The sequence below is a fragment of the Canis lupus genome, chromosome 16, assembly GCF_048164855.1.
Source record: "Canis lupus baileyi chromosome 16, mCanLup2.hap1, whole genome shotgun sequence".
In the NCBI taxonomy this organism is placed as follows: domain Eukaryota; kingdom Metazoa; phylum Chordata; class Mammalia; order Carnivora; family Canidae; genus Canis; species Canis lupus.
In genome coordinates, this window is record NC_132853.1 from 58,582,238 (window position 1) to 58,604,936 (window position 22,699).

The 22,699-nt window shown below is 61.2% G+C and overlaps 1 protein-coding gene across 6 annotated transcripts in view; it reads right to left on the reverse strand.

The window, feature by feature from the left end:
• TIMP2 (TIMP metallopeptidase inhibitor 2) overlaps window positions 1-22,493 on the reverse strand; it is a 47,864-nt gene extending 25,371 nt beyond the window's left edge. Inside the window, exons 1-3 of one of the 6 annotated variants that reach the window (XR_012009367.1) lie at window positions 9,649-9,786; window positions 3,327-3,483; window positions 124-2,826 (exon numbers count right to left, since the gene is read on the reverse strand). Coding sequence is in view for 3 of the 6 variants with exons in the window: in XM_072781835.1 (XP_072637936.1) it covers window positions 22,337-22,466 (130 nt within the window). In the remaining 3 variants the exon portion in view is untranslated. Of the gene's footprint in view, window positions 1-123; window positions 2,848-3,326; window positions 3,484-9,648; window positions 9,788-10,267; window positions 10,383-22,336 lie in introns of those variants that run through there. The other 5 variants (XR_012009368.1, XR_012009369.1, XM_072781834.1 and 2 more) reach the window with 5 other exon arrangements.
• Window positions 22,494-22,699: the final 206 nt, after the last annotated feature.

Sequence of the window (22,699 nt, forward strand, 5' to 3'; positions counted from 1 at the left end):
CACCCCTGTTCCGGCCTCTAAGTATCTGCAACCGGCAGACAAACCGCCCCCCACCTCCCCTACCCCGGGGCAGGGTTTCCATGGCTGCTGGGTCAGGGGTGCAGCTAGGGGTGGGACACTGACCAGCCAGCCAGGCGCCTCGCCACCGCCAGCCCCAGACGGAGGCACCTGGCAGCCGCGTTGCTGGGGACCACTCCCCTCCTCCTCTGCCTGTCTCTCCCGTTCGTCCTGCTCCCTAATATTAGAGTTACAAGAACATACTAAGTCAGGTCCCGTTAAATGATGTTGAGGGACGGCTGGGTGGCTCAGGGCGTGACCCCGGGGTCCTGGGATCGAGTCCCACATCAGGCTCCCTGCACGGAGCCTGCTTCTCCCTCTGCCTGTGTCTCTGCCTCTCTCTCTCTCTGTGTGTGTGTCTCTGTGTCTCTCATGAACAAATAAAATGTTAAAGAAAAAAAAATGTTGGTTTTGCTGGTCTGAAAGACTAAAGAGGCTTTACTGCAATCTCCCCATTGGCGTCTCAGCCAATAGCTAAGCAACAAATGATGTATCATTTGAAACTGTGCCTGCTTGACCTTGGATGCCCCTGAAAGCCCAGTGTTTATTTAGCTAGAACATCTGGACCCCTTGCTTCACCTGAGTGTCTCGCTGTGCGAGCGGCACGTGCTCGGCCTCGGCCCCGGGGACCGCCTCCACGCTCTGCCAGCCAGGCCCAAGGACTGCGCCTCGCGCAGGGTTCCCATGCTTGTGCTGGGGAACCTTCTGGAACAGGACCCCGTGATAAGGCAGGCCTAGGGGCCCGGGGTGGGGGGGGGTGGGAGGGACAGGTGGCCGGCTGTGGAGGGGCCCACCGGTTTCTGAGCAGGTGCCGCAGACACAGACCGCACAGGCTCGGGGACCCCGTTGGGACATCACGCCCGTTATCAGCGATTGTATTTATCATGGGTGGGACGCGCGCTCTTATCATATCATCTGAAACTCTTGCAAGCGTTTCCTGGCTTCTTCAAGAAATTGCTTGTGCAATTTGTTTTGCTCTTCAATTTGCTGCTGAAGGTCATGGATCATCTGACTGTGCTGGTCATCGTCGAAGAAGCCAGAGGCCAAGGGGGAAGTGGTGTCGCACTCGCACTCCCCTTCCTTCTGGTCTTGGGAGGAGTAGGACGTGAGGCTAGCCAGGCACGCCCTTCTCTGTTCTGTCTGCCCTTCCGGCTCTGGCTCTGGCTCCGGCTCTGGCTCTGGCTCCGGCTCCGGCAGGGCGCGGGCCTCCCAGCTCAGCCCCGGGGAGCCCGTGGGGCGCACCGGTTCCTGCCACCGGCCGGGCCTCTGCCACCACGCCGTCGGGCTGCCTCCGTCCACCAGCTCCGCGGGGCAGGGGCGATGGGGACCCTCCGCCAGCGGGTCCAGTCTGGCCGGTGCTGGTCCCGAGCCTGGGCTGCAAAGGAGCCGGCTCTCTCCACCAATAAACGCTCCCGCCTTGGGAGACCTCGATTTACTCTCACTCCTGGACGCGAGCCTGGCCACCCGATGGTATCTGTGACTCTCGAGCCGGCTCCGGAACCTGTCCGCGCTGGCGTGGGACGCGGTCTGGCGGGCCTCGGCCGGCACGGGCCACGCGCACTCCCCACGCGGCCCCACATCCACCCCGGTGCCCGCCGCGCTCCTGTCTCTCGGGGTGTTGCCTCTGCATTGGGGCGCCTGCGAGAGGCCGTGCTCTGCACTGGAGCTCTGATCCACCCGGGGCCCTGGGGCCAGGTGCAAGCTCAGGTGCCTCTTCAGCTCTTGGTTCGTGTTAAACAACTCCTGGAAGGCAAACTCGAGCTCCCTCTGCCACCTGCTCCTGTCGCCACACCTGCACGGAGACGCCCCTCTGCAGGTCCAGCCCCCCAGCCACAGCTCTTCCAGGTCCCTTGCCCTGCCCTCGGGACTCGGGTCCAGACCGCTGCTCTTGGGGCCCTGACCGGGGGGCGCCGGCACCTGCCCCGGCTGCCTCCTCCCATCCCGGCCTCCTTCCTTCTCCCTTTTCTGCAGACGCTCCAGCTCCCCGGCAGCGGCCCCGAGCTCTTCCACATCCATCCCCCTGCTCCCCCGGGGGTCAGCGGGACGGCGGCCGCCGCTGGTCTTGGTCGAAGGCACTCGCTTCCCTTTAATCTTCTCGGGGGCGCAGCGGGGGCGGTGAGTGAGGCCCGCGGCTCTGGGGGCCCCCGGCTTCTCCGTGCCCACCGCTTTCCTCTGGGGCTTGGTGCGCCAGGGCTGCGGTCTGGGTCTGACTAGGTCTTCTCTGCGACTCCTCGCTTCTCTGGCGGCCGCTCTGTGCCTCTCCCCGGCCCTCTGTGGCTGGGCTGCTCCTCGCTGGGCCGGCCCATCCGAGTCCGGTTGGTGCTCCCTGGCCTGTCCTCCCCCGACGCCTAACAGATGTGCTAAATACGGCCGCTCAAGGCCTCGGACCTGCTGCGGGGGGGCCTCCTGCCATCCCGCCTTCAGCTCCTCGGCCTGGCACTGCGGCTGCTGGCTCTTCCACGGCTGGAGGTCTGGTCTCCTCTGCAGAGCGAGGGCTCCTTTTTCACGGACTTGTAGTAATCTCTGCTTCTGCCTCAAAAGCGGGGCCTCGTGGTCAGGGCTGGGACTCAGCCGAGCGGCTCTGTCTGCATTCCTTTTCATGTCGGTGACCTGTGCAGACACGGCTCCCAGGGGGAAGGTGGTGGGAAGCAAGAGCGGGAGTCAAGGTGCCAGGGGCCGAGGAGCCACGGTTGCCACGGCTGTCCCACGCCAAGCCCACGAGGACAGGACACACGCTGCTGCCCGGAGTGTGCTGAGGAGACCGAGGCCCTGGAGACAAGGCACACGGAGCTGTGAATGCAGGACAAGCTCTAGAACATGTCCCTCCAGGTCACTCTGGCCAAGACCTGCCCTCGAGGGCCCAGGCTCTGTTCCCAGCTTGTCTTGCACACTTTTAACAAGCCCCTGCAGGGCAGCTGTTTTCAGCGGGGTGTGGTTTTGCTCTCTGGGGCACATGTGGCAACATCGGGGAACCTCTTTTTGTTGTCACAACCGGAGCTGGGGGGGGGGTGTGCTACTGGCACCCAGGGCATGCTCGACATCCTGCGTTTCCCAGGACGGTCCCCACAACGAACAGTGGCTCATGTCCACAGTGCCAAGGCTGAGACCCCCGCCTGGGGAGATGCATTAGGACTCAGGCAGGGGTGGGAGGGTGCATGTGTCTGGTTGCTGCAGGAGCAGGAGGAGCTGCTTATAAATGGGCAGAGGGGAGGGCGGAGGAGAAGTTTGTGCACATGTGCAGGGGTGTGAGCAGACACGTGTGCAGGCACCTTCGGTACGAGAATCCACTCCAAGCCAATCGCTGGGTTGGGGGAGGGGTGCGGGTGTTAAGCTTCTTTTTCCAGGATTCACAGCTCTTCTCTTGTGGGATTACAGGAGGGGGACGCTTCGGCGTCAGGAAGGGATCCGTGGTCTGCAGGCCCCCCCCTAGAAAAGGAGGTGCATTTATACCAAAAAAAGTGTGAATTCACACGTCTACGGCCACCTGCAGCTCATGTCAAAACCAGCCAGACTGGGGGGCTAGAGGAGCCCCTTCCTGGACGGCTACAGGCTGTGCCGAGTGCTCCTCAACCCCCCCCCACCCCGCTTTCATCTTAGCCTACATGCAGCCGGGTGAGCAAGGCCGACCCAGAGGCATGGCAGGAGTCAGAAAACGCCACCGCGCCCATGGAACAGCAGACCGTTACGGGTGTCTGCTCAACTTTCTTAGATAACCCTGTGAGCTAAGGAGCTACCAGCACCCCTAGTTCACAGGTGGGGAAACTGAGGCAGGAACCAGTTAAGAAACTTAACCCAGGTCACACGGCTGGCGAGTGGCAGAGACGGGTTGGTGCCTTTGACCACCCGAGGCTGCTCAGGCCGCCGCCGGCTTTTGGTCAACTCGGTCATGCGGTCATACGCTTAGAACAGCGGCTAGAGTCCCACCCGCCACTCTGCCAACCACCATGATGAGCAAGAGGAGGGGGAGAGAGGGAGAGAGACAGAGCGCTGGGGCATGGAACGCGAGTGGCGAGGATTCCACAAAGGTGCCACCGCAATGCAACGGGGGGAGGACCAGTCCGGGTGTTTTCCCAACAGCTCACACCAGGGCGGCGGATGGCCACCTGCAAATCCGTACACCACGTACAACAACCAGCTCAAGACGAGCACAGCCCTTAGTGCAAGCGGGCGACACAAGTGTATCTTAATGACCTTGGCTCAGGCAGAGATTTCTTGGATCCAACCCCAAAAGCACAACCAGCCGAAGAAACGGATAAGGGGGCGTTATTGATACTAAAAACCTTTGCACGCCAAGAGCCATCATCGTCCGTAAGTGAGAACAAAAGGCACAGCCTGGCAGGAAGTACCTGTGAATCACAGACGCAACAGAAGGCTTGAATCCAGATTATATAAACCACCCCGAATTCAATAAGACAAATCCAATTTTTAAATGGGGGGAAAAAAAAGCAAGCAAAACAAACACTGGACTAACGGGGAGGCACGCGGCTAAGGAAGCCTGAGACGTTAGCACCAGCAGGCATTGGGGGTGCACATGTGGAAGCTATGGGGAGGGCCCGTCCGCGCCTGCCGGGGTGGCCGTCGCAGAACAGATGGACCACTTCCGCAGCTCACGGGGGAGGATGGGTGTGCGGGTCTGAGCCCCAGATGCCAAAGCCTGAGCTTCCTCCACCCTGGGAACGGCCACCGTGGTGTCTAAAGAGGCGGGGAGAGGTCCGGAGAGCTGTGAACGTCCCCTCGGCTCCCCTGGAAGGCACTGGAGAGAAGGGGAACCGCACCCCTAGATCCAGCGGTCCGCCGGGCCACCTTCTGTCACCTGGAGACAGTCAGTAAAACCTGGACGCGCCCCAACCCACTTGATCGCCTTGAGCCAGGCCCACAGAGGTGGGCACCCCAAGATCACTGAATTGGGTTTCCTTTAGACATGCAAATGGACGAAACCATAAAACATCTGGACAGACATCTTGGGGACAAAGTCCAGAAACTACAGTCAGCTCCCAGTTCAGGAACTGGCAACCCTGTGACACCCAGCACAGGCCTCCTGGCCCTCCCTCGGCTCACACCTGGCTCCCCTGAGCTCCCCCCTCCACGCCCGTCCTGTTTGCTAACTTGAGACCAGAGTACCCTGAGCATCCGGGGTTCTCTCTCTCTGGTCTGGGAATCGTGCTCCCCCCGAGCTGGACGGCTGCCCGCCCCACGTCGGCTGCCTTCGTCCCCTCAGGGAAACCACAGGCCCTGTCCCGACACAAGCCCCACTCAGAGCAGCAGACGGGAGGCGAGGTGGACACCGTCTGGCCTCCTGCGCCAAGTGGACACTGGGCCCATTCTCCTGCACCCTCTGTGGCCCCAGTGCGGCGGCCACCCCCGGGCGGTCGCTCAAACAGCCTCCCAGTAGAGGCGGGCCCCTGCCAGGCTGCTGGGGAGACCCGCTGGCGGGCGGCGGGGAGGCGCCAGGCCCCAGGCCCACCGCAGACTCCAGGGCACCTCACGCCCGTGAGCAGGACCAGCCACAGTGAGAGGCCGTGAGGCTCCCCGACCTGCCCCCGCGGCCCCCTCCCGCATAGGAGGGGCACACGCTGCCCACGCAGGGCCACTAGGGGGTGACACTCTGGAAGCTGCCCACGTGCCCCACGGGGGGTCTCAGAGCCTGCAGGTGCGCCGGCCACGGCTAACTGGTGGCAGTTGGTCGGGACAGAGCCCCCGGCCCTCCAACGGTTGGCATCCGTTGTGACAATCCTGCAGGGCACTCGTGGGGCCCCAGACCCCCTAGAGTGACGCCCATGGTGGTGGAGTCAGGATGACCTGCAGGGACACCACACCCCTCAGAGAACATGGGGCGTCCACCCACCTCACACGTGCCCTAGTCACACCACTATATGATCCGAGAGCTTCTCTGTGCCCATTTCACAGATGAGGTAATGCGCAGGAAGAAAACAGGGCAAAACGGAGCTTGCCGCATGGACAGGACACGGATCACCATGAAGACCTCATGGATGCAGGCCCTCGGTGGCACACGCCGTCCCTCTCGCCTGGTCTCACCCGGGCAGGGGAGCTCTACTCCCATCCCCACTTTCTGATGGGAAAACCGAGACTCAGAGAGGTTAAGTGACTTGCCGAAGGCCACACAGGTCATAAGCAGTACGGCAAGGGTTCAAACCCAAGCGGGCCGGCCCCTGATCTGAGTCCCTCACCTGCAGCCGAGGGAGGTCAGAGCTGGGAGCCAGGACTCTGTCCCGGGGTGACCTTATCACCTGACCTCCCACCACCATGAGAGGCACTCAGCTCAGCCTCTGGGCTCTGGGGGGTGGGGGGTGCTCTTACTGGAGTTCATCGAATGAACCACCCTCCCCTTTCTCTTTCACGTATTTCACTTGCACATCGAAAGCCAAGATGCAGCATCCGGACCTTGATAACAGTCCTGTTTTGATGCAGCGGGTCCGGCTCTGGCCCCAGGACCACACTTTTGAGTCCCGCAGTCCTGGCAGACGGCTCGACCCGGTATCCACGTCTCCACCCACCTCCTCCCCACCTGAGCCCCCCCGCCGAAAAGATTCCCTATCAGGCTCTCTGCCAGCCCCCCTGCCCCCAACCCGAGCCTTCCGCCTCCACGCACGTGGCTACAGCCACAGCCACCAAACCAATTCAGCCAGTGGCGTCTGCACTGGTGCTGTGCTGCCCACACTGGTGGGCATCCGAGCACCATCCACAGGCCACGGGCATCACAGTCAGCTCAGCTGCCAGGTAAAATGTGGGTTCCCAGGGCGCCTGGGTGGCTCGGCCGGTGAAGCGGCTGCCTTTAGCTCAGGTCGGGATCTCGGAGTCCTGGGATCGAGTCCCGTGTTGGGCTCCCAGCTCAGCAGGGAAGTCTGCTTCTCCCTCTCCTCCTTCCTCTCTCCCTGCTCATGCTCTCCCTGTCAAACACATAAATCTCTTTTAAAAATCCAGATTCCACGGGATCCCTGGGTGGCTCAGTGATTTGGCACCTGCCTTTGGCCTGGGGCATGATCCTGGAGTCCCGGGATCGGGTCCCGCGTCAGGCTCCCTGCATGGAGCCTGCTTCTCCCTCTGCCTGTGTCTCTGCCTCTTTCTTTCTCTATCATGGATAAATAAATAAAATCTTTAAAAAATCCAGATTCCCAGGCCCTGCCCCACATGGACCCCATACTAGCCTCCGTAGGGAGGAGCCCAGAGCCTGGTCAGCACACCAGCTCCCCGGGGCAATTCCCAACAAGGTCAACAATCCCCGGCCCGTGGGCCTCTGCATGTGCCGGCAGCCCACGATCTGGCCCTCCTCCCCAGCGCGGCTCCTTGCGGGTCCCAGAGGCCACCCCCATCGCCACACCCAGGTCCAGGCCAGCGATGTGCTCATGTGGGTTCTTCTCCCACAAACAGAAGGAGGCTCAACCCTGCCCACAGCTCCCCAAGCCAGGTCCGGTCCCTCCCCTCCTCCAAGGCTGCCCCCCGACCCCTGCAGCAACCAGAGAAACGCTCCTGCCTCTCTCCAAAGGCCGCCAGACTCGGTGCCTGGGGGACATGGCAAAGCCCTGCATCTTTGAAACATATAAAAATAGACACAGAAAGGCGCCCATCAGCTGGCACGGCCAGAGAACGTCTCCCCATAACTAAAGCTCACTCTTTCATGTGTCAGGTTAACCATCTCTGTCTTCCGCGAGTTCACAGAACAGATGGAGTGAGAACTTTTTCGGAACACTCCAAATCACCTTTGGGACTAAGGACATAAGGAATCCCTCTAGAGCTTTTAAAACGCGTGGGACCAAAAAAAAGAAAAAAAGGAAAGAAAGGAAACGGGCTATGGAAACGGGCTATGTAGGACAGAGTAGCCCCCGCACTAGATGACCCCAGGATACAACCCGGGTTCTACAGGCCGACGACGCTTCATAGTGTCTGGTGTCCTCCTCCCCGGCTGTGAGACACGGACACGAGTGACAGCGCCCGAGCCTCCTTTTTCCCCAACGGCTCCTACCTACTGTGGCCCGGCATCCACACAGGGCGCGCGTTAAAAACGGGGTCTAGGGGGATCCCTGGGTGGCTCAGCGGTTTGGCGCCTGCCTTTGGCCCAGGGCGCGATCCTGGAGTCCAGGGATCGAGTCCTGCATCGGGCTCCCGGCATGGAGCCTGCTTCTCCCTCCTCCTGTGTCTCTGCCTCTCTCTCTCTATCATGAATAAATAAATCTTTAAAAAAAATAAAAATAAAAATAAAAAATAAATAAAAAATAAAAACGGGGTCTCAAGAAGAAACGGGAGTCTGCGGCTCAGGGCATGGACGGGCTCTTCTATGAGTCACATACATGAGGGTGTGACTCTAAATGTACCAAGTCCTGCTGTGGAAATCCAGCACTCAAGTGCCACGGGCCCGGAGAGCCAGTGGCGCTGCTGGAGGTGCCCACCTCACCCCCATGGCTCAGAAGATTTCTTTTGTTTTTTAAGATTTTATTTATTTATTTAGAGGAAGCAAGAGAGCAAGGGGAGGGGCATGGGGGGGAGTAGGGAGAGAGAGAGGGAGAGAGAGAGAGAGAGAGAGAGAAATCTCAAGCGGACTCCACACGGAGCACAGAGCCCGACACGGGGCTCAATCTCACAACCTTGAGATCACGACCCGAGCCGAAATCAAGAGTTGGATGCTCGGGGCTCCTGGGTGGCTCAGTGGTTGAGCATGTGCCTTCGGCTCAGGGCATGATCCCGGGGTCCTGGGATCAAGTCCCGCATCGGGCTCTCTGGGTGGAGCCTGCTTCTCCCTCTGCCTGTGTCTCTGCCTCTCTCTCTGTGTCTCACGAATACGTAAATAAAATCGTTAAAAAAAAATTTAAAAAGACAAGTGAGGGACACCTGAGTGGCTCAATGGTTGGGCGTTTGCCTTTGGCTCAGGGCACGACCCTGGGGTCCCAGGATGGAGTCCCGCGTCGGGTTTCCTGCATGGAGCCTGCTTCTCCCTCTGCCTGTGTCTCTGCCTCTCTGTGTCTCTCATGAATAAATAAAATGTTTAAAAAAAAAAAAAGACAAGTGATGGGGCCCACGCCCACGCAGCTGACATACGTGCATCTAAATAAACCCAAAGAGGTGAGGGGCGTGGACAGCTAGCAATGTCTACTTAGACAACGTCACAGGGTGGGGGGGGCGGTGTTTGGAACCACTGGAATGCTTGGGAATCAACCTAATTGAGAAACAGACAGTAACTGACAACTACGCAACCAGAAAACCTGAACGGCAGGGAGGTTGGACTTCCCAGAAAGAATTCAGAAAAACCAGAGCGTGTTCAACGAGGCTGGGGGGAAGAGGCCGTGGCCCAAGTTCAGGAGGAGAATGAAAAACCCGTCCCAGAAAAAAGTCCTTAGGAGCCAAGAATGTTTGGGGTGGAGCCTGCAGGTGACAGAAAAATCTAGAAAAGCTCAATGCGGTGGTTCAGAGAATTAACTGTGCGACCTGGTGCAAGTTTCCTAACTCCGGCTGCTTCAGCTTGCTCCTCTGCGGAGTGGTAGTAACAAGGGCACCCATCAGTCTAGCCGCTAGCACGCATCGCCATTAGAAATGCCCAAGTGCTCGGCACGCCACTTGCGGAAAGAGGATGGTACTTACTGCGTGTGTCTCCGGGTGACCAAGCTAGACCAAGAACACATTACAGGGAGGCAGAAACCGGCCAGGTGGAAAGAAGCACGTCCTACCGGGTTGTCTTGATATCATTGGGCTGACTTGGTAGGTAGTGAGACACCCATCACTGGAGGCATCCAAGCCAAGCCCGGATAAAACAAACATCAGAAACATTTTTAACTCCGTTTCTCCAAGTTCTCGCCTCTAAACATACACTCTGTGACACCCACTGTGCCACCCAGGGCCTGGCGAGGTTCGCCCACTGCCTGACTCTAAGTTCTAGAGTGGCGGATCCTAAGGCCAGCTGGGTTTTGGACTGGCTGCGTGAGAATCACAGAGGGCCGGGGGTGGGGTGGGGGGGGGTTGGTGTTGGTAGAACAGAAGTCCTGGTCAGGCCCCACGGCAGATTTTGCACCCAAATCCTGGGGCGGGGGCTTATAAATGTGTAGGTTTAACCATCAATCACCCCGATGGACAGCCTGACGGGCCCACTCCCCAAGGCCCTTGGACGAGCCTCCCCCAACGGCCGGGCACCCCACAGCAGGTAAGGGGTGGGCACTGCAGGAGCCTCAGACGGCCTGCACGGGGGTCTCCAGGGCCCACTGACCAGAGCAGGCTGGACTCGCAGCTCCCCACGTCCACCAGCAGCCCGGTGTCTGCCCCAGCTGGTGGGCCACGGGCAGGCTGCCGCCGCGGCAACCGCACAGCTGCTGGCCTGTGACATCAGAGCAGGGGTGAAGTCAGGGACAGTGACGAGCCAGCCAGAGGGCGAGCTCCTGGCAGGACACCTGCTGCGGGCCCGCCAACCACACAGACTTGGCTCAGGACCGCTGGGGCCGTGCACGGGGCGGGGGGTGAGCGGGATGGGGGACGGCCCACGTGCAGGGGTGATGCAGGGGTCCCAGAGCGTGCACCCCAGGGGGTACTCAGGGAGGGGACTCCCCGGTGAAAACATCCCTCCCGCCCCAGCCCAGCAGCATGTGCCCCCCCCCAGCCCGTCCCCTCCAAGTGGTCCCACATCAAAGTCAGGGATCCCCGGGGTGCTGGCGGCCCGTCCCCCCCCCCCCCGCAGGGGTCTGCTCCCTGCTCAGGCTGGGGTCACACGCTCCTCCAGGATGCCACTGCTGAGTGGAACCGACCGGAGGCAGGAGAGAAGGGCCCCAGGCCCCCTTGCGCCACGCACCCACCCAAAATAAGAAATCAGACGTGCCTGCCCTCGTTTCTCGGGCGAGGGGCACCCTCCACGAATCTCACAATTAAGAAATTTCGGGGACACCTGGACGGCTCAGCGCTTGAGCATCTGCCTTCAGCTCAGGGCATGATCCTGGGACCCTGAGATCGAGTCCCGCATCGGGCTCCTTGCAGGGAGCCTGCTGCTCCCTCTGCCTGTGTCTCTGCCTCTCTCTGTGTCTCTCAGGAATAAATAAATAAAATCTTAAAAAAAGAAAGAAAGAAAGAAAGAAATTTCGTTTGGGGAGCAGGACTTGGACCCTAGGAAGTCAAAGTGACCTATCCCGGGGTTTGGTTCCTTGAGAGGAGAACGTTCATTACAGGACCTTGGCTGAAGCGTGGGAATCTTGGAGACGAAAGTCTCCGTGTGGGGCTGGGAGGGCCCCGGGACGTGTTCTTCCCACGGGAAGCTCCCAACCACAGCCTCCCACCTCCACCCACTTTTGTCAGGGCCCCTCTTCCTGGTCCTGTGGGTGCAGAGTCTTCTCCCTCTGCGGCAAACACCCCCCAACCGCTTGGCCTCTGCAGCGTGCGTGGTTTTGGGTCCCCGCCCCCCAGCGAGGGACAAGGTCGGGGGTTGGGGGGCGTCGGGCGTGCTGGATAAACACGGCGTCCAAGTGGCACGGGGCGCCCGATGACCTCCCGGAACGCCCCAGCACGGCCACCAGGGCCGTCCTCTCCGCGCCGCCTCTGGAGTGAGGACGTTTCTCCCTCGCCCGGTCGGGGCTCCCACCAGCACCTCGCCCCGATTCCCGGACGGCAGCTCCCATCCTCGCCTCTGCCGGACGGTCCCTCCTCCCCGGCCCCCAGCTCTGGAAAGCCCGGGCCCTGCTACCGCGCCGCGACCAGCGGGCTGCAACTTTCAAGATTACACGGATCATTCACGCGCATCGTAGGAGAATTAAGTAAACACATGCTTGTGAAAGTCTAAGTCCCCCCCCGCAACCATCTATCTCAATGTGTGAGGTCAAAAAAAAAAAAAAAAATTGTACACCATTTGGTCCCGCAGGGCGTCCGAGGCTGTGATTTATTTAACTGTCCCCCTGCTGCTGCGCGTGTAGGTGTCTCTACGGTTTCCCTAAGACAAACGACCCGGGCATGGATATCCTCCTGACTAGAGGCGAGCACGGTCCTCAGTTATTTCCTACACACAGGGCTGCTTGATCAGAGAGGGGACTGATGGTTAAAGCCCTCGAGGGGGCAGCGTGCCCTTCCAAGCCTCTGCGCTGCGCAGGGTAAGACAGGATATGCCCGCAGTCGAGCCCTTCCAAGGACAACAAGCCCCGGGGCCAGATGAACCGAGCAATGGGAAGTCCAGAGCTGTGACATCCAGTCCCGTTTCCAGAGACTCGTGCCAGGACCGGGCTCCTTGGATTCCTGGCAAGGGCCCTCGGCGGCATGACCTTGGGTGAGTCCTCCCTCCATGCCCAGCCACAGGACGGGACACGGGCCTCACCTGCCCGAGTCCTCGTGAATCAGAATCATGGGAGGTCCTTCTGCGCTGGAAACGCCTAGACCGGTGATGTTTTCATCCCCCTACCCCCACCCCGTACGACTGGGATTGACGTGCCTTGTGTTTTCAATCCCCGCCTTCCAGAAATGATGCACAAACAGCAAAGACCCTGCCATAGAGCGGCTCCTTCGTGCTCCGTCCTGGGCCCACCTGGGGCAAGAGGACGAGATGTCGCAACAGAGACCCCTGGGTGGCACACAAGCCCGGCTCCACGCTGGCACCACCCCCGCCCCCCACCCTCACCCTACCCCACCCCACCTCACCTCACCCCGGAAATGCCAGGCTGGTCCTTTTCTCTCCCAGAGACCATGAAGGACGGAAGGGGAGATGCTAGGAGGGCTGCACACTGTACAGAAAAGCCCCCAGGAGCAAACCGGGCTCACATGTCCAACGAACAACCCTTTGCTGAAAAAGAAGGCACCTGCGTGCTGCCCCCCAAGCCACAGGGTCATCATGCTCCCCCTGAAATGGGTTCTCTCTTCTGAGCAGAACAATCCACCGCGGACCTGCAGCCCACAGGGGACCCTGAGTCCTCTCTCCCCCGGCTGGTGACCGGGGAGGGCCATCACTTGGAAGCACCCTGGACTCTAGCCTCCAGCCAGGGTTACTCCGGGACACCCAGGAGCCTCGTGACCATGGACAAAGGCTCAGGTCAAGGATCCTCAGTGTTGGAGGCCCTTGGTGGTGACGTGAGCGCAGGTGCCCGAGTACGTGCAAGCACGCTAGACACGCAGGCCAGCGGCATCACCGCCCCACATCTCTGCCTGCAACACATTCCTGGCTTTCCACTCTCGGGCACGTCACAGGCCCCGGGGAGGGTCAGCCGACTGAGCCCAGCGAGTTCGCACCCATCGGGAGTGACCACAGCAAAGGCGAGCCGCAGAGCGCCCGAGGTGCGATTGCCTCTGGGGCTGTGATCCCTCCCGTCACGGGCCTGCACCGGAGCCGTCTGATGTCCGCGTGCCCTGAACTCCCTTCTGGACGGAGGCCGGAGAGAGCAAGAAGGAGCTGGCCGGGAACGGACAGGGGAGGTGGACGTCCCTGCTCCACCCGCGGCCTCCCTGCCAGGAGCTCCAGGACAGAGCGGCGAGCGAGCCGGGTCACGGAGTTCCGGGGGCGCTGGGGTGCGGGGTGGGGGTGGGGGGCTGACGGCCCTCGGGGCTCCCTGGCTTCCACACCAAGCTCACTGCTCACTCGTCAGAGATGTATGAGCATCGCAAGTGTGATCCCGCCCGCACGGAAGAGGGAGAGGAGACACAATCAGGATTCAGAACCAGTTCTGGCCGGCTCTTCTCCCAATACCTTCTTCCACTTTTTTTTCCTCTAAGACGTCGGTCCATTGCCTTATTCTGCCCTCAGTAAAGAATCAGCTGTGGACTCCTAACCAGGGCCCTCAGGTAGAAGCAGAGGGGCGTCGGCAAAGCCTGATGCGGGCACCTCCCCCCCGCCCCTGTGCTCAGCTGGGTCTGTGAAGGGGCTGCCAGGAAGGCCCAACCAGGACCCCACGCTACAGATCGGAGAGACTGGCAGAGCCCCGAGCCCAGGCAGGTCCTGCTCCGGGGCCAGGCCGAGGAGCTCTCAGGGTCTCTCCACCCACGGAATGTTCCCCAGCAGGAAGCCTCGGAGCTCATCCCGGTCTCATCACGGGCCACTGTGCTCCGGGCTCCAGGGCCCAGAACAGGGGGCTGGGCTCACTCGCTGTGTCGGGGTCAGTCGGCACCCCTGCTTCTCAAGCGGGCGAAGGGCAAGGGGAGCAGCGCCAGGCAGCTGGCCCTCTCGACTGGGCCCGGGGCTCGGCCTGGTGGGGACAGGGACAGGGACAGACGGGCCCGCCCGGGCTCAGCGCCCTCACCCACCATGTGGGGGCCTCTCCGCCGCCCGCCCCCACCCTCACCCCTGCCCACCACTCCATTTCTGTCCTCCGTGCCTTTCACCGGTGACATAATCACCCACCTGCCACATGCTAATCCAACAACATTTAGACAACACAGATAAACAAAAAGAGAAATATTGCCCTTGATCTCACCCACTGCTGAGAATTGTGATGGACACGCTTCCAGACCTGTCCCTACACGTGCATTTAAATGTGTACATGCTTCTCCGTGAAATAAAGATACACAGATAAGCAATAAAACCATATAAAGCAAAGCCGGTGGGACACCCGGGTGGCTCAGCCATTGAGCGTCTGCCTTCGGCTCAGGGAGTGACCCTGGGGTCCTGGGATTGAGTCCTGCATCGGGCTCCTGCAAGGTGCCTGCTTCTCCCTCTGCCTGTGTCTCTGCCTCTCTCTGTGTCTCTCATGAATAAATAAAATTTTCAGAAAAATAATAATAAATAAATAAAATCTTTAAAAAAAAAAAAGAAAAGCCAGTAAATTGCCACCATAGAAGCTGGGCAGTGGTGACCCCAAGGCAAAGGGGAATTTAGGGCCAGGAGGGATAAGCAGAGGGCTTGGGGGAGGGGGCGGGGGAGCAATGTTCTGTTTCTTGACCTGGATGCTCACCAGGAACTTAAGAAACGGACAACGTGTGGGCAAAGGTTTTATCAAAATGTACGTCAGCCCCAGACTCAGCCTCAGTTGGAGAGAAGGACAATGTCCGTGACGGAAAAGTGCTCGAGCTGCAGGGGGGCTTCCAACAAATACCCTCCGAGCGTCCTTCCAGGTGGGAAACGCGAGTCCGCTTCATATCTGGGGCTCATCCCTAAGGGCTTGCTCGCCCGCCACACCCGGGGGCGCCACGGCCACCCGTCAAGCCCACACGGCTCGGGGCCCCCAAGGTCAGCCTCGTCCACTAACACCTCCCCGTCCGCACTCGGGCTGCTCACGAGCTGCATGACCCTGAGCAAGAGCTTCATCGTCTGTGCCTCAGTTTGATCTTCTGTGAATCGGGGACAACGTGCGGAAGCCACTTGAAAGCACTCAGCACTTATTAACGACGGTGTTCCCAGCTTCCCACCCCCCCTTCACGAAACGAAGGAGCTTTCCCTCCCAGCTCCCCGCTGCCTCCTGGCGGCACCAGAACCCCCCACCCCGCCCCGTGTCTCCCCCGACCTGTGCCATCCATCACCCCAGCCGGGCCTCGGGTTGGGTGGGGAAGGCGCGCACCGTGCAGGGTCCCCCACGGAGATGCCCACACACCCACCCTCCACACACACGCACACCCCAGAGCCTCCTGGGGGCACCGTCCCAAGTGTTCCACCCCCACCCTTCCTTGTGACCTCCAGCCGCGACCCTAGGAAGCAGGTAAATCACCACGTCCTATTCGGGCTGGGGAAATCGAGGCCGAGGGCATCTGCGCGGATCTCTCCCCGGAAGCCGTGGTGGGGCTGCAGAGTGGCCTCCCTAACGGGCTTGTCCTAGGAAGTCAAGCGTCCTGGCTTCCTGCTGACTCTTCTAACCGCTTCGCGTTCCACTTCCCCTTCCCTCCGGGTCCCCTCACACATTTTCCACTGTCTGGGGAGCCACAGCCACAGACTCTCCCGTCCAGACCCCGGGCTCACCGTATCCCAGCACAAATACACAGGGAATGGAGGCCTGGGCGCCGAGGTCAAACCCCAGGGTGACCCCTTACCACGAGCCCACCCCCCACTCAGCTGCAAGATCTGCCTTCTGACCCCAGTCCTCCCCCCTTCCCCCCACCCCCGTGCGTGCACCTGCTCCTGGGCCACCAGAACCCCTTAACACCCTCCCCACCCCCGGCCACACTTCACGACCCTCGGGTGGGTCCTGCTGCTGGGACTCAAGCTCCACTCTGCACCCAGGCTCAGGGCCGCCCAGGCTTTGGTTCCAGACCCTTCTCACCACGTCCTCCACTCTCCCCTACAGGCCGTTTGAAGACTTCGTACGCGGCAACAACTGACCTCTTAGAGGTCACATACCCCTTGGAGAATCCAGTGGAAGTCCCGGCCACTGCCTTGGAAAACCCAGGCATGCACACGTATGTGTGTATGTGTGTGCACACACAGAGCTCTGCTTACAGTTTCAGGGCTCAAGACTCATGTCACCCCTGCCATCACCCTCCGATCTATCTTTGGATGGATGCCCATATACCCCAGGATAGGATCCTTCCATACAAAGACTACACCTCAATTATTTTTTTTAAAGATTTTTGTTTTTATTTATTCACGAGACACAGAGAGAGAGACAGAGACACAGGCAGAGGGAGAAGCAGGCTCCCTGCAGGGAGCCCGACATGGGACTCGATCCCGGGACCCCAGGATCACACCCTGAGCCAAAGGCTGATGCTTAACCACTGAGCCACCAGGGCTGCCCTCAATTTGGTTTGTAGAATAAACACTTGTCTAGTCTGCCGTGCTGGGGTCTCCAGAAGCCGAGCTGGGACACTGCTCAGACACAGGGAGCGGTACAATTTTGTCAGCTGCAAAATGGGATCCCTCTGGGTCTCTGCGTATTCCCACCACCACCCGCCCGGAGCCGCACATCCACGCAATGATGGAGGCACCGAAGGATCTCCGCGTTCCAGCCAGGTCAGGCCCCAGGGGTCCAGCGAGTGGGTCCCGGGAGCTCCGAGCTCTGGATGGGGGAGCCAGCTTCATCCTGCCTGCCCTCTGAGACACGGGTGCTCCTGACCATCCCTGGAAGACTTCCTCCGCCACTTCCCTCAGCCACCTCTCCTCCCCGATTCTAGGGCATCTCGTTGACCCTCTTACCCCTGGTCCTCGCTCTCCACACTCACTCAGACCCTCCAGCACCAAGGCAGAGGCCTGGCCAAGCAGTCTCCATGCCTACCTGTCCATTTACCATTACATACAGGTGGAGCTATCAACGTCTGTGCTAAATACCTAGAACATTCTCGTCTCAAACCACAAGTGTCTGGGGTGTAGCCTGCGTTGGAGACAACTGCTCTGTGCAAACTTCGGCAGGCGTCAGAATCACCTGGACAGTCTTAGAAATACCAATTTGCCCGCCCACGTGGGCCCTGAGGCTCTAATTCTGGATGCCAGTTCGGACTCTGCCTTTTAGCCAGCGCCCTGGGCCACCTGGCTGTCACCCACAGGTGCATGCCCTCACAATGGCTCACCGGGGGCCCTTGGGAGGGGATGCAGACTGCATGTGATATGCCAGAGTGGTGTCCTTTGGCCCCTCGCCCACCTCTCAGGCCTGGTTTGCACCCAGAACTCTCTCTCACTCTTGCCTGCGCAGGTGGTCCCCTTGCCCAGTGCATCCCCACGCTGCCACCGCTGATGATGTGCCTGGGTATGTGTTTCCCCCGACTCTGTCCTCCGAGTTAGGGTTCTCCAACCTTGACTTCCCTCCCAGCTCTGCTCTTCTCTTCCCAGGAAGACCATCCTCACTATGAGGCCACTTGCCCTTGGCCCGTGTGTGTGTGTGTGTGTGTGTGTGTGTATGTGGATGCATACGTGCAGAGGAGAGAGGGAGCATCCCAGGCAGGGGAGAAGCATGGACCCCACCCACCACGCTGCTCTTCCTTCTCCTGTCTCCTCCAGGCCTTTTTTTTCTCCTGCTGTGTTTGCATCCTCCAGGCTGCCAGGGCCCTCCAGCCACATCTCTTAGCCAATTTGGAACCCAAAGGGACCTTGGGAACCTGCAGCAGTCGGGTATCACATCAGTGGTTCTGCATTGGGACTAGGGTGGCTCAACCCTGGAAGCCTGGGAGTTGTCTATATCTTTATTCTCAATGCCCAAGTGCTGCCATCGGATCTGGACCATGCAGCCTGTATGGACGTCTGCCTGGTAACCCAGCTGAGACAGCCGAGAGGACAGGCAGGTGCCCACGCCTACAGCTCACGGACCACAGGCCATGACCGCAAATTCCCCGAGGACCAAGCGGGTCCTGGCTGGAGGCTGGGAGCGCGTCCTCAGATCACAGGCAGGGACCACGGCGTGGGGAGAGCTCCCTGCAGCCACAGGCCACACACAGCACGGCCTCCAAGGCTGTGTCCAGGGCGCATCTCTTCCCCTCTGCTTCCCAACCCCAGCAGCTCAGGTTCTAGGCACTCCCCTGGGAGAGCGCATCCCCAGCTGACCAAAACTGGGCCAAGGGGCTCCAGTCCGCCCACAGTCCCCTCCCCTCAACACCCTCTACACCTCTGATCCCAAAACCGCATTCCCCTTTCACACAGCTACTTTGTTTATCATTGGCCTGAGACACCTTGAGTCTCTCTGACTTTAGACCACACCCTGGCCGTTGGGCTTGGGGTCCGCAGGTCTGTGCCCACCCTGTGCACCTCCACGCTGCCTGGCCCTGGAGTCTGGAGCTCCCCCTCCCAAGGACAGGCTAATAATGCCCTGCTTCTTCCTTATGTCCCGTGGGGCGGAGCCAGCCACTCCATAAGGGCTTGTAGAAACAGCCGGATAGGAAAACAAGGATGTTGGGAACACAGATCAATGAGGCCTCTCCAGAAGCCCTGCCCCCCTCCCGGCCCCCAAGCACGGAAGGCCCGACTCAACTCACAGGCGTCTCATCCGCCTCGCTCTTCCCGAGCAAGTGTATCTGGTGAAGACACAGCCGTTTCTGAATGCGTGGTGCGTGCTTTCTGCAGGTGCCACGGTGTGGCCTCCAACAGTGCACGCACGAGGCTGGCCTGCTTGCCCTGGCGACCAGCGAATGGCCTTGGCTGTGGGCCCTTCTCCACCTGGGGCTGGAGATCACCAGCGGGTTTGCAGAGCAGTGTCTGGAGATGGGAACACGCTGAGAAAGATGCCATTGTGGGCATTCTGGGGGAGTAGCATGGCCATGGGCACCGCCACCCAGGCCAGAAATGAGATCTTACTCCGCTGGTCCAGAGACCTCCTGGATTTACCAGTGACTCCAGAAACTGGCTCACACGGCCCGGATCTGCCAAGCCGCTGGGCTGGCTAAGTGACTCCAGGCTCGCTCCATGGTGGCCACCCAAAGAGCAAGCCCAACGCTGGTCTCTGGCCGGGGTGTGGGGTCTGGGCAGGAGATGGCCTCGGGCTCCACGAGGTGGTAGGAGTCAGGCCAGCAGCGCACGTGAGCCCTGCTCAGAGACAGCAAACACTTCCTGCTTGTCCTCGCTTTCCCGGAAAGGACAGGGAACGAGGTCTTCCAGGAGGAACCCAGATCACCTCTTACCTACCGCTCCCTTCACCCAAATTTCACGACCTCATAATGAATCTCTTCGCCGACCACAGTTCCGGTCCTACCAGCTCCCGGAAATGCTCACACAGGCAGACAGAAATCCGACGGTGCCTACCAAGCCTGCATCCCGCCAACACTTAAAGGAGCCAGCACACCACGTGAGCAGTTAGCTCTCAGTATCCCCAATGTGCGCAAGGCCATCACCCTTCATGGGCCCCTGGACCACAGCCCTCGTGGCACAAGGTCCACCTGTGAGGCTTTTAAAACCCTCAGCAAGAGCTGGGCCCAGGCCAGACTCTCTGTATTTACAAAGGGGCCAAGACGTGAGTCATCTTTCAAAGGGCCCCAGGCCATTTGGTTCTCAGAGTGGGGGATCGTCAGGAGAAAGTCACAGGCTAGCGGCCCTCAAAGGAGAAGCAGATACAGAAAGACCACCGCCTTCGCAGTGACCTGAACTCCACAGCCACCCAGGGCTTCCGCTGGGTGTCTCGGCTTCACATATCCCAAGCTGACTGAGCACAGAAGGGCCAACTGCGGCAGCATGGCCAGAAGAGTTCCCCTGAAAACTCCTGTCCACCCCGAACCTGCTCAGGTGACCTTATTTGGAATGAGGGTCTTTGCAGATGTGATGGAGTTAAGAGAAGATCATGCTGGATACGGGTGGGCCCTATACTCAGGGACTGGGGTCCTTCTTACAAGAGAGAGTTTGGGACAGACACACGCAGAGAAATCCACGTAAAGACAAGAAGGCAGAGGCTGGAGTGACGTGTCCACAAGCCAAGGAAAGCCAAGGATGGCGGCAGCCAGCAGGAGCGGGGAGAGAGACACCCGGAGCAGATTCTGCCTCGGGGTGTCCGGGAGGAGCCCATCCTGCCAACACCTTGACTTTGGACTTCGGGCCGCCTCAGCTGTGACAGAGACAACCGCTGTTGTTTTGAGGCTCCCCCGTTAGCGGATTCAGTGCAGCGCACAGGGATCTCACAGCCGGGGCTCTGCTGTGCAAGTCTGGTGTCAGCAGCCCGACTGGGCCTCTGAGCTGGGACGGGGTCAAAGTTTAGGCTCCTTAGTGATTTGGATGCGAAGAAATGGGACACACGTGTCAGGAGATCCAGACGGAGTGAGAGGAACGCACACAGCAAGAAGGAACCTGAAGGCTCGCTGAAGCTCCTCGACCCTGACCCTTTGCTGCCCTGGTTTACTGGGCAGGCCAGGAAGCGGCTGGAAATTCTTCCAGCAGCTGAAGAGTGTGAGGTGGACCCGAGGCCCTGCCCCTTCCTGCAGGCTCCTGCGAACCAAGCCCAAGCGCCTCACGAGGTTCCTTCTGGGCCTTGAGACCATCCCGCCCTACAGCTTCATGGGCAGGAGCCTGGCCGTGTCTCAGCAAAGGGGCCCGGTCAGGCCCAGATGCCCAGCGGACACCCCAGGGGAAGGCCAATGTGCATCGCCCTCAAACCTGCTGGGCAAGCCAAGTTGGGGAGCCAGCCTTACTTAGTCCCCTGCCTCGGGGTTTACGGAAAACTCCTCTGCAAGCACCCACGCCAAGATGGCCGGAGCCATGTGATGCCCACAGGTAAGAACACCTGAGGTCTTCCTGGGCCAAGCGGCAGGTCAATGGGGCCAACTGGGGTGTGGCCAGGGGCCGTGGGGAGCTCAGGAGGGCATGGCCGACAACAGGAGGAACCCAGGGACCCAGGCTCTGAGTCTGCACAGGTGAGGGCAGCCAGCCTCACTGCATCTGGCCTGGCAACCGGACGCTCTGCTGGCTGAGGCTTAGAAGCACAACATAAACCTGTTGAGAAGCCAATTGTGGGGGGGGGGGGGCAGTGACCCCCCTGCTGTGCATCTGTCCTTGTGGCTAGACTTGCCCTGGGAAATCCCGGCTGACCCTCACCAGGGCAGCTGGAGGCCCGGACGGAAACCTCTGGGGTCCTGGGGCCCAGCTGGTCCCTCCCATTTCTGCCACCTTCTCCCCCACTTGTCTCCGGCCCCTGTGAGGATCCAGGATCGGAACAAATAACGGGCTCCTCCTGCCTCCCGGGCTCACCCCCACCTTTGAGGGGCAAGGGTGCAGAGCATGAGAGACATTTTCCGAGGGTCCTACGCGGCCACGCAGCCCCACTTGGCCCCAAGTCTCCAGTGTGCGGGGATGTCCTGAGAAAGCGGTCCGGCAGCGAGCCTCTCGCGGACCCTCCTCCCACCGGGCCTGGCCGCAGGGCCCCCCTCCGGGCCAGGGGCTCCGGCTGCCCCTCGGGGCTGCCCCTGCGGCCCGGGGAGCCTGGGCAGAGCCGGGAAGCTCCCCTCTCCGCCCCAGCCGAAGCCAAGGTGAGCCCGAGCCGGGCTGGAGGGCTGGAGGGAGAGGCCGGGGCTGAGCGGCCAGCCCTTCCCCTCCCAGCCCCGGGCCGGAGCCCAGCTCCCGCTCGGCCGCGAAAGTTTCTCGGGGTCCCCGTCCTCCCGCGCCCGGGCCAGGGCCAGGCCTGCCCCACCGCGCCGCGTCCCCTCTCTCCCCGCCCCCCCGCCCCCCGCGCTGGCATCCCCGGGCCCTGCGCCTGCCAAGCCCGGTCCGCTCCCTGGCTCCCTGGCTCCCTTCTTGGGGCTGGGGCTGGGGCTGGGGCTGCGGAGGAATTTCGGTGGAATTTTGAGGTTGAGAAGCATCTCGGCGAGAGGCGAAGAAAGGGAGACGCGCGGGGGAAAGAGAAAGTGCGATCCTGGCGTCCACTTGCAGGATTCCGGGAGGCCCGAGGCCGGCGTCCGGGCGTGGGCCCCGGCGGGCGGGCGGGCGGGCGGGGCGCGCGGGGGGCGCGGGGGCGCGGGCGGGGGCGGGCGGGGGCGGGCGGGGGCGCGTGCTCACCTACGTCCGCGTTGCAGAACGCCTGTTGCGGGTGCACCGGGGAGCAGCTGCAGGCGTCGGCCGGGCGCGGCAGCGTCGCCAGCAGCAGGAGGCCGAGCGCCAGGCGCAGGCTGCGGGCCGCGGCGCCCATGGCGGGCGGGGCGGGGGCGGGGGCGCGGGCGCGGGCGCGGGGCTCGGCCGCCGCGGGTGTGCGGGCGCTGGCCTCGGGGCGCGCCGGGGCCGCCCTCCGCACCGGGCCCGCGCTCGCCCGCGCTAACTCTCCCGGGTCGCTGGGGCGCGGGGCGCTGGGCGCGGCGGGGGCGGCGGCGGCGGCGGGGGCGGCGGGGGCGGCGGCGGCTGGGGCGGCGGGGGCGGCGGGCACCG